At 35.1% G+C, this 12,263-nt stretch overlaps 1 protein-coding gene across 1 annotated transcript; it reads right to left on the reverse strand.

The window, feature by feature from the left end:
- Window positions 1–5,439: 5,439 nt before the first annotated feature.
- Window positions 5,440–7,547, reverse strand: LOC103427655 (protein RGF1 INDUCIBLE TRANSCRIPTION FACTOR 1-like). The gene is made up of 4 exons (XM_008365724.4): window positions 7,179–7,547; window positions 6,811–7,008; window positions 6,449–6,664; window positions 5,440–6,130 (listed from the first exon to the last, which is right to left on the reverse strand). Exons 1-4 carry the CDS (start codon window positions 7,179–7,181, stop codon window positions 5,867–5,869), a joined length of 681 nt encoding a protein of 226 aa, XP_008363946.1. The 5' UTR covers window positions 7,182–7,547; the 3' UTR covers window positions 5,440–5,866.
- Between the last annotated feature and the right edge of the window lie 4,716 nt (window positions 7,548–12,263).

Consider the following 12,263-nt stretch of genomic DNA (forward strand, 5'->3'; position numbering starts at 1 on the left):
GTTGTCACATCTTTGGAGGAAGCCAAACTCTGAACCGAGAAAATAGACACCAAATCCAAGTCCTTTCATGGACCCCTACAAATATATACAACAAAGTATCTTATGGGTAAAAAGTGAGGCTAAGGGGTTAAATTATTGAGCGGGATCTGGTGTATCATAAGGGATTTGCCTTTTCTATTGGATTGGATCACAAAATAAATCTTGAATGAGTTATTTAACTCCAAACAGTGTTCTAAAAATAGGCTTAGGCTAGGCGATGAAGACCTGCTGCAATTTAGGGCAAATTGTTTCGAAAAATCAGTCTGGAGCTAGGCGGTCCTAGGCGGTGGGTTAGGCAGTTTTTTTTTTTTTATGTATTTTTTATTTATTTTTAATTGTGTGTTTTTTTGTTTTTTTAGTTTCATGGTGGTATACTTATGGAAATTGTGTAACTAATTTGCAAATGATGGATTGACTACAAGTTTATCCAATTGTGAAATGAATTGGAGAACTTTTGAGGGGATACATAAAAAAATAAAAAAATAAAAAAAATAAAAAACTAGAAATAAAAATGTTAAATAATTTAGTCTATGTCCAATCCAATGCAAGAATCATGAACACGAATAATTTAGTCTATCATCCAAGAATACTCCTCATTATAATTATATGCTTACTATTTTACTATTTTTTAAATATTGAACTTGTTGGATAGATGTACTTTGTGTATTCTTTTACTTCTATTTTTGCATTCTATCATTCTTTTATTATCCATACAAGTATAGTTTTTTTTTTTTTTTTTTTGAAGTGTAGGCACTTATTTACAAGATCTGTAATAAATTTACATAAATCCGTCTAGGCATTGTGCCCCTGCTCGTTGCTTAGGCGTTGGGCCCCTGCCTGCCGCTTGACTAGCACCTAGTGTTTTTCAGAACCTTAACTCTAGGGATGAATAAAATTTATTGGTTCTACCTCCTCTTTTTTTATGAAGAGAATGAATCTTTTTATCAAAAGATTAGGAAAAAAATGGGTCTAGACCTTCTGCGGCAATGATTTTGAAGATCCAAAATACAAAATAGTGGTACTTGCTAGCAACAACATAATGGAGGCAGTCAATCAATATAAATTAATCCAAAATATGATTCAAATCCAATATAACACCTATGGGTACAAAGGAAATGTATTGAATTCGATTCTTTTTAATGAATAGATCTGAATCATAGAACTATAATGAAATATACGACCAACTATCGTTTATCAAAGTTAAAAAAGAGTCATAAAAATGGTTTGATCTTTATTTTTCTCGAACCGAGAGATCCATGAATTAGGATCCTAATGCATATAGATACAAATGATCCAATAGGAGCAAGAATTTATAGGAACATTTGGAACATTTCATAACAATTGGCCTAGATGGTGATCCGGCATGCCAATTGGGAGAGGGGAAGTGGATCTGATATCCCATTTTTTATGGGAGCTCAATGATTCGAGCACATGGTGGGGTGGGGATGGAATATCATGGCTAAGGAAGAGGGAGGAAGGAAAATTAAAAGACAAAAAACAGTAAAAGCAGGCGAAAACACCAAATAAGGGGCACGAAGCCCAAAACTGAGACAAACTCAAGGGATGGTTGAAACTCAACTCAAGGAAAACTGAGATAAAACTCAGGAAAGAACCGAGAAATAAAAATGAAGGTAGAAAACTGGAAAGAAGGAAGCAAGATGAGGCATGGAGGGGAAAGGGTAGCGGAGATGAGAAGGGAGGAAAAGAAGAAACTGAGAAAAAACTCAGGAGAAACAGAGAACAGAGAGGAAAAGAAGAAATGAAGGAGGAGGGGTGGTTGCCTTTGGCACCCAAGCTAAAGGCTAGGGTCAGCGACGAAAGTTTCCTAGGTTTGTGTTTCACAGAGAGAGTTTTAGAAAGAGAAAGACAAAACGCGTCGATACCAAATCTAGTCTTCTTAAACAATGAAATATCGTACCAAGAAAAGCAGGTTAACAACACATTGAATGAATACCACCACTTGTCACCTCCTGTCCTCTTCAGCATCTTTTACACACATAAAATGTTTTGTGCCAATAATACAAATATACGTAATATTTTACCAATAATATAAAAATACATAATGTCTTTATAATATTAACACAAGGCAACAATGAAATCCTGCGATTCAAGTCGGTCTCTCTTCCAAACACATCATCACTCAGCCTTCCTACTTTCTTTTGAGTTCTTTAATTTGGGTTCGTGCAAACTATTGAAAAATCATAAGTTGTTTTTTTGGAGCTTTGTCATAATTGAAGGACAAAAAAGTTAGGCTATGGCGAATTGCGATTTAATATTTATATGGTTAGGATTAAGTAGCAAAGAAAATCTGGTTAATAATATGTCTGGAATACGAAGTGTGTCCAATGAGAGACTTTTTTTGTGTATCTAAACTACGAAGTGTTTCTGAAAGACGAGCATATATGACATATATTACTATATAAATACATAAATATATAGAAATGACCGTAACGAAATACATTAAATTGACTTGTTTGTATTAAAATTTCTCTACCTAAATGTTTGTACTGAAATATATTATAATAAATTAGTATACCTAAATGTTTGTGCCAAAACATCTGCAACAAACTATATTATAATAAATTTGTGTATTTAAATGTTTATACAGAATATATTTATAATAAATTAATGTACCTAAATATATGTACAAAAATATATTATCATGAACTACTGTAGACCTAAGAAAAGAATAATCATAAAATTACCAAATAAATAAATAAAAGGACAGAGAATATAAATGCTATCATTTAAACATGCTCCAGTACTAAACTAAATTTTAAAATTTGTATTAGGCTTTAATCTAAACTTCATTTTATGTAAGAATGAAATATATCTTTTTAATTTTTTATTTGTTGAGTTTTTCAAAATCATATTTAAACCACAAGTATGAAATGAGCTGGTTTGGTATTGTTGTGCTTTGAAAAAAAAAATTGCTTCTGTTGTGCTTTGAGAATAAGTAGCTGTAAAATAAAGCAGCAGAGTGTTTGGTAAACTTTTTTGTAAAAGTACTTTTGGAAAAAAAAAAAGCAGTATTATAGTGTTTGGTAAACTTTTATGTAAAATAACTGTGACTATGTGAAATGACCAAAAATGGTATAATACTAAATGTGCCATTAATTTAATTTTCTTAACAAATAAATGTGAACTACTAAGTATACTTTATTTTTAAAATAAAAATATTTATAAACTTTATCTTAAACATATAAAAAAATGTTTAACAAAAAATCATAATCCAATGTTTAACAAGAAAGCATAATCCAACATTTATGCTGCTTCACGTTTTCAATTTTTTTTCAAAGCTCATTTTTGCTGTTTCACGTTTTCGGTTTTTTTTCACCAAAAACTGTGAAAATAAGCTGTTTTTAAGTGTTTACCAAACACCTTTTTTATCTCAATTTTTTTTATAGTCACTTTTTATAAAAGCATCTCAGTACCAAACCAGTATGGAGTTAACCATTCCAAAAAAATGCTATGACCCAACTATTCACTGTAATTCACACCAACTATAATCTCAATCAGATAACCTTAGAGAGATTGTCTACTTCAATTATATTTTGTACATTACATGATACAACGATTGATAGCTGAATTATATCTTTACATTATTAAAAAAATTAACTCAATCGTTGATTACCACATAGTTTAAAAATAGGGTAAATCGCCAAAATGGTCCCTGAGATTTGCATAACTCATCACTTTGATCCCTGAGATTCCAAATCGATAAAAGTGGTCCTTGAGATTGTCCACCATCCATCATTTTGGTCATTCCATTAAAAACTCCGTTAAGTGTCCCGGAGGTCTTGGTAGGAAGTTTGGGCAATTTTCAAAACTTCGTAACTCAATCGTTTCTTAACCAATTTGACTCATAATATATCAAAATGAAGATAGGAAAGTGTAGAATAAGATTATACCTATTTCGAATCCCAATGGTTGCCGGAGATGGTCGGACAATAGCCTCAAAGTTGACTCATCCGAGTGAAAACCTGAAAACTCGCCGGAAACTGGGTAAACTTTAAATGTTCATAACTTCTTCAATACTCAACGAAATCAAGTGATTCAAAAACTCAAATCATACGTCTCGACGAGACAAAGAGAATGGTACCTTTTTGAGGGCTAACTCACCGTGTTTTTGCTGGAAAACGGCTCGAAAGTGGCTATCTTGGTCTCGAGTTAGCCACTTTCGAGCCGTTTTCTGGCCAAACCACGGCGAGTTAGCCATAAAAAAAGATACCATTCTCTGTGTCTCGTCGAGAAGTATGATTTGAGTTTTTGAATCACTTGATTTCGTTGAGTATTGAAGAAGTTATGAACATTTAAAGTTTACCCAGTTTCCGGCGAGTTTTCAGGTTTTCACTCGGACGAGTCAACTTTGAGACTATTTTCCGGCCATCTCCGGCAACCATTGGGCTTTGAAATATGTATAATCTTATTTTAAACTTTCCTATCTTCATTTTAATATATTATGGGTCGAATTTGGATAAGAAACGATTGAGTTACGAAACTTTGAAAATTGCCCAAACTTTCGGCCAAGAGCTCTAGGACACTTAACGGAGTTTTTAACGGAATGACCAAAATGATGGATGGTGGACAATCTCACGGATCACTTTTATCAATTTGGAATCTTAGGGACCAAAGTGATGAGTTATGTAAATCTCATGGACCATTTTGGTGATTTATCCTTTAAAAACATGACCTCAAACAATTAGATTTGTTCTTTAAATTATTAAAAAATAAACTCTACCATTAATTATCAATCTATAAACATGATATCACACATTTTTCTAATGCATAAAACTAAGAAGAAAATTACTAAGAAGATTGTCTCAAAGGTAGAACTTTCTATAAACTTTCTATACCTGATATTTTTAGCATGATATTTTTTAATATTTAACAGAAAAATTAATGTTAAACGGTAAAGTATCAGAAATTCTTAAGCATCCCACTTTGAGTTTACTTAGCATTTCCCAACTAAAAAAATATTCACAAAAGCATTAGAGTCGTTGTCACATGTCCCACCATGATTGCCCATAAGTGGACAGATCAAAGCCCAACATCACCGTGCACAATCAAATCAACGGCCAAAATTTCTCCACAACTGTGGCCCCCACAAGAAACGTAACCCAATTTGCTTAAGAACCGCTTTTCTGAATTTATGACCCAATAAAAGATCATAAAAAAACGGAGGGCGACTGCTACCTCTTTATGATTCCGAGGATCAAGACCGACTTCCCCACTTCCTTTGCCCAATCCGCCCCCGACACGTGTTCCCCAGTGACAGAAAGGCCCCGTCACAAACCCACACCACAGGAGGCCGCCTACGTGGGCCCCGCTTGGAAATTAAATTTTCTCATCCACCAGTCAAAAACTTCTAAAAGCGGAAATAATAACACGAAATAAAAATACAAAATACAAAATCTATTATTTCACTTTCCACATATAGACATCCCCCCACCTCCTCCCAAAGGAGTACATTGACTTTTTCCCTACCTCTAAAACTCTAAATAGCCCACCCAAACAACCCTCTATTTACAATTTCACCCCCAAAACTTTATGTATAATCTTATATTTCTAGAACCCTCCACAGTTTCTTCCCCAGTCGTCCACTTTTGTTGCTGTCTTATTGTCTACTTTTCCAACACTTGCACTTGTTCCCATATGGCTTCTTTGTACAATACCAGAAAGCGAAGTGGGCGTTTTTCTAATTTTCTCCAAAAACAAGGCTCTTTGAGAAAGAGGCTCAAGCTATTGGAGGGGCGTTTGTGACAAACTCGCGGTATAAGTGAGGTATAAAGGTAATAAACTAAAAGTACAAGGGCTAGAGAGAGTCTCAGTATTCTATGATTAGTCCACCCATGGGGGCTCTGTGGGGAATGCCCTTCCGTCTCTTGGCCGCTCTGTAATTAGCAGAAGTTGGGGGCGGCGTTGATGGAGTGAAGCTCTGAACTTTGTTGTTGCCGTGGTGGCTATTGCTTTTGAACCTTGCAATTCCGTGGCTGCTGCTGCTGTACGAGTCATCTGAATCGGAACCCGCCATTGCCTTGGAGTACTTGTTCTTCTTCTTCTGGGGATTACTGGATGACGTCCCCACAATCTGATTTGCATATGCAATGGATTGAGATTAATTAGCAAGGAACTTAAAACCCAAAAGTTTGAATTATTGGATTTCAAATGATTGAATTCAATGTTTGACATTCACATTAAAAGTTATGATTTATGGCATTCAAGGCAATGAAGAAGGCAATGAAGACGTCAACTCATATGAATGCGTGACATTTAGTATGAGCTCATGGGTTTGATTTTTGGTTGGAGAGACAAAGCCAAAGTTTGTAACTTTCCTTCATCTTCTCAGCAACCAAACAACCAACCAATAATGGGAAAGTGAAATGGAAAAGGAGAACAATGTAAATACCTTGCAACCAAGAGAGCAAAATCTGAAGGAATCGAGGAGGCTGCGTTCACAGACTTCACAGGTATTTGTGACTCCTTTGCCGGGCCTAGGCTGAGGCCTCTCGTTCAGAAACACAACTCTGGCGCTGTTGATAATGTAGGTTTGGACTCCACTGATGTCCAGATGCTTCTGAATTTCGTTAACCCTTATCACATCATGATAAGACGACCTCCTTATCTGTACAAATTCGTCACCAAAAACCCATCAATTTTGTCTAAAAAAACTCAAAATTAAACACACAAATTGGGGAACCGTGATTTCTCAATAAACACAGATGCCAAATTTGATGGGAAAGCACAAATATCTGTGGCAAATTTGAGTACCTGAATAGCACGGTGGTCCTTGTGGTTAGAGAGGCAGAGAGAGCAGAGAGGGCTGTTCACGCAATCCAAGCAGTACATATTGCATTCAGACTTGTGGGAATCGGCATGGAGCTTGCATTGAACAAAGAAGTTCTCTTTCAGTAGAGGCTTCAGCCATGGCGGCCACCTGTTGTCCTCCTCGTCAGGACCTCCAGCACCCTGTTCAAAAACTCAATCAGGACCCAAAACCCAAAAGGAAAATCACGATAATCTGTGACAAAAAAAAATCTTAACCCAGAAAAACAGAGCATTGAATCCAAAATTTGAATGGCGAGAGAGAGAGTGAGACCCAGAAAAGCAAATCAGAAATGAGAGTGTGGGGTTTTTACCATGATTCTCCTGCTCTTGGGCTTGATTTCTCTGACCGTGGTGTCTTGATTCTCGATCGCCAGCTTGAATGAACAGAAAGGAACACTGGTTTTCTCAACGCTGAGATGAGAAAGCAGAGAGAAAGTACAGAGAGAAAATGTGTTATAGTCAGAGAAAGGAGGAGGCTTTTAGAGAGAGAAAGAGAAGGGTATTTTAGGTTTATACAAAAGGAAGAGTAGAGACGGTGAGGGAGGGAATGGGTTCTTGTAGAGTGGTAGATGGCGGTAGAGAGAGAGAGAGAGAGAGATGGGTCGTTCTTATCCTCACCAAGTCTACAACCGAAGCTGAGTCCGAAGCCGAATCTAAGAGATATGCTTTGGGTGCAAGGAGTCGTTCTTATCCTCACCAAGTCTACAACCGAAGCTGAGTCCGAAGCCGAATCTAAGAGATATGCTTTGGGTGCAAGGAACCCACCTCCTTCTTTCCTTTTTATTTCCCTTTCATTTTCTTCCCCTCTTTCGTCTTATCATTTCTCTAATATACATTATTCGTTTTCTTTTCCTTTTCTTTTCCATTTTTTAAATTTTATTCTATATTCTATTATTTAGAATTTTTATTGTCCTAAAACCATTTCTAACCTTTGACTTAAAACTTAAAATTTTTAATCTAGAAATAATTTTTCTGCTCAAACCCTTCTCAATTAAATTTTTAGTCCAAGATTATTAAAGAATTAATTTAGAATTAAAAAAAATGAATTTAGAATATTTTTTTCTTAAAGTAACCTTTTTTTTTAAAAAAAAAAGTAGACTATTCTAATTTAATTTTATGAACATTTTAACCTAATAAATATTAAGATTCTAATAAATATTAAAAAATTACTAAACTAATACCATGAAATTCGTGAAACATTATAAAAGAATATGAAACAAATAAAAGATTTTTTTTTAAAATCATTTTATCTGTTGCATTTAAATTTGGACCATTAGGTTTTTTTTTACTATCAGATTTGATCATATAGATATCACACGTTGAATTCAATAAATTTATAAATATGAAACTGAAAATAATACACATGTATGATGGGTCAACCCAAACACTCAAAAGAGAAATCATGATTAAATTTGCCCAAAAAATAAGTTATGGTTAAAACTCTTATTTGGCGATTGGAACAAGTTGAGATAAGTTTAGAACTTAAATTTTGAGTTTTGCTCCAATATATGGAGTAAGTAAAATTACTATTAGTGATTTGGTTTTGGGGCATACCTATTTCCTTTTTTTGTTTATATTTTAAAGTAATTATGTGACACTAGACCTGACATATATTGTTTCTTTTTTTAATTCACGTATATTGAGGTCTCTATACTCTCTTGCCCTAATCAAACTTTGTCCCAATTGCTAATCTCACTTAATTTTGTTTTCTATTTTTTCCATCCGACAAAACAAAATAAGATATTTATAAATAAGTGCACCCACAACAAAATTATGCTATTTACATCGGATTTTTTTTTTCTGTCAATACTATTTAAATGGGGATTAACAACTAAAGATTAATCATTAAAAATATTTCGTCCTAGTATTCAAGTGAGTTAGATCATGAAATTTCTTGTAACCAAGTACAGAAAACCAAATGACTAAAAACTAGTTTTTTTAACAAACGATATTATCTACACTAAAGAAGTGGGTTGGCCTTATAATGAACTATCAATAATATGGTTCAAACTTGCATTTGGAGAAAATCAAACCTAAAATCTCTCACTTACAAATGAAGAGAAATATCATTAGACCTTAATACTAAGTGATGACTAAAAACTATTTTGACTCATGTATTTAGGTAATTATTTAAAAATCTTCCATTTATGACACAATTTAACTTGAGAAAGCTTTTAGCCTTGCATCGTAAATTTATATCAAGTGATACATGTGTAAGCATAAATAATTGCACTCAATTATTAGTGATATTTTTCTTTATTTGTAAATGAAAAGTCTTAAGTTCGATTCTTGCCAAATACGAATTTGAACTACATTATTGTCGTTAACTCAGTGTAAAGCTTAACCAACTCTCTTATCCCTTAAAAATGTAAAATACTATTGTTTGTTCAAAAAATAAAAAACGAAAAAAAAATAAAATTAATTGCACCCAATTAGAGCGTGTCGCGTGGATCATACTTTTAGAATGACCATGTAATACTTGATGGTGTCAATAGACCACAATCTCAACTCTATGGGCTACGTAGAGCAACAGCAAAAGCCTTAGTTGGGTTTCAAGGCATATAATTGGGATTATTATAATTCTAATAATTAGATACGTAGCTGAAAAAATAAACAAAATGATATGTAATCCCAATTACATGTCTAATTGGTTGTAATTCGATAATGCAATAACGAACAAATGCTAAGATTTACTTACAAGATTCTTTAGCCACAGGTACACTTTATAAGATCATCCTTATATTTGTGTTCTTTATTTTCGTGATTGACTCATGTATAGCTCTCCAAATATTGATCTTATGTCCGCACCAGTAAACTAACAAACCGATGATGCGCAAGTGATTCAATTGTGCTAGTAAGATTTGCTCACAACGGATGATGCGCGGGGGATTCGTTTGGTTGGCGGCACAACAAGAGAATTCGACTAGAGTGTTTTCTCTTTTTCTCTGAAGGACAAATCTTAACTCTTTAAGTATTAGGGACATGTGAGAGAGCACAAGGTATTTAAAATATCCTACCCTAACCACACCCCAGCATTGGGCTTGACGCCAAGGGCGTTGCTCCATGCTTCATATTCATTCCTCTACGCACTTGGTTGGACTTGTGACCTGTCTTCTTTTAATTAAGTAAAACTCAAAGGTTATCTTAATTAAAATATAAGTTAAACATGCCCAAACATTTTAATAGATTAAGTATCTAAAACCCCTCAACTTTTTAGTGTCATTTTAAATTGGTCTCAATCATTTTTATCATTCAAAATAAGTACCTAACCTATTGAAATGTCACATCCGTTAAACCTCAGTTAAAATCTGTCAAATTAACGGTCACCACCACCATTATCATGCCATCACCTCCAAACCCAAAGTAAAACCACCAACTCCAACTTACAAATCAAGCCCCTAACATTGAGAAGAAGGTCATGAAGATTGCTGAAATGGTATGGAATGCCATGATGCAGTCACCACCATCTTCCTTGCGCACAAAAAAGAACTAGAAACTTTACGAGCCGTGAATCGGCATATGAGGAAAACACATGAACAAAAACAAAGTCCTTGAAACCCTATCTGAATCCTTAACCCTAACATTTGTTAGAAGATTGTCCTCCTGATGTAATTTCAATTTGGGTCCATTTTCAATTCGATTCAATACCTGTTTGATCATTGGATTTTATATTGTATAATCTATGTTTGAAATTTAGATTTTGAGGCAACTAACATTAATGTTGACCATGATATACCAAGTTTGTGAGTTTGAATATAATCTATGCTTGAAAATTTTAATGGGGCTCAATGGATGTGACATTTTCAATAGGTTGGGTACTTGTTTGGTGGGTTTTATGTACTTAATTCTATTTTAATCTAATATAATTAACAATTAATTATATTAATCATCTTTCATATAAAGTTGTTAGAACTTGTTGACCCTAAAAACTACCAAGTCTACGTGACGTGTAGGCCGAATAATTAATAAGCTAACTACGTCATTCGGTTGTGTGCGGGGTGTGCCAACTCATTAGCCGAGCTCGACCGGGGAGTAAAATGTGTTGATGTTGCGTTGACCGCATTGCTGACTTCTTGATCTTGCGACTACGGTTGAGGAAGGAACATATCTCGACCTTTAGGTTCTAGAGCCTGAAGACAAGGCTGCTAGTTTTGTAAAGTTCAATATCTGATTCGGCTCTTATTGTACCGAATGTAGTAACCTGGTAACACCTCACTTCGCCGATAAGGTTGATGAGATGACCTCTACCAATAAGGACTCAAAAATCCTTATTGATCGAGACTTGGATAGGCAATCAGTTGGCCGAGAAGCAGTGCTGTTTATCCAAACTGAAGGTGCTCCTTGATCGGTTGATTCTACGGCTTCAGTGCTGTAATGTTGTTGAAAGGTTTTGTGTAGAGCAAGAGTTTACGTAGGGCAATTTGTGTGTTGAATATGAGAGGCTTCAAATGTTGCACAATGTCTTGTATTTATAGCAACGAGCCTGCTTGTTGCCAAACTAGAGATATACTCGAATTAGGACTCCTCAACCCAATCTGATTAAACTTTGACCAATCCTAATCTTGATAGGATTTTGAACCAAACCTTCAAACAAACCAGGTTCATCTCCTAATCCCAAGTACTTTAGCCTTGAGAATCCTTATTATACCAGGATTCGACTACTTCACCTTTATCCGAAATAATCCTCTTTGTAGCAGGATTCGGCCAAGCTTGACAGGGTCGGCCCATGACAAGACTTTAAATAAACACCATTAGGCCAAGAATGTTTCTGGGCTCGGCCCAAAATAACATTTTGGGTCTAAACATTGCCCCTTCGCTTTTGAGGTCTTCAACCCAAAGCTTCTGTCCGAGCCTCGACCTTGAAGAAGCGAAATCATACCCAAGTATCTTTGAAAAACAACGAAAGGCCTTGAATATTCCATCCATTCAGGCGCATTTATGATGCACAATTGCATGATCTTAATTTTGTCAGATAATCTGCCATGTGGCAATTCCTCAGCGTACTCGTTTGCCTCGAAACGTGCAACCATTGAAACGTCTTATCACCATTAAATCCACCATCATACGCAAACATGCATCCTCAAACCATGAGATCTTCGGTCCCTTCACTTGGATTCTCTGAATATCCATCATGATTATTAGGTTCTCCGATCGATTCTACCCCCCAAACCAAACGATTGATCTTCCTTCCAAAATGCTTATAAATACCCGACTCTTCTTCATTCATATTCTACGCTTTCAGGAATCTTAAATCTCTTACCATTTTCCCTTTTTAACCTAGAAAATCTCAAAACCCAGAAAACTCCCAAACCCAGAAAATCCCTTGAGTCTTCAACAATGGCTTCCAACACCTTTATTATCAGGCTTTCTGAGGAGTGCACCAAGTGCAAAGACTT

Source organism: Malus domestica, chromosome 16 (assembly GCF_042453785.1).
Source record: "Malus domestica chromosome 16, GDT2T_hap1".
Classification (NCBI taxonomy): domain Eukaryota; kingdom Viridiplantae; phylum Streptophyta; class Magnoliopsida; order Rosales; family Rosaceae; genus Malus; species Malus domestica.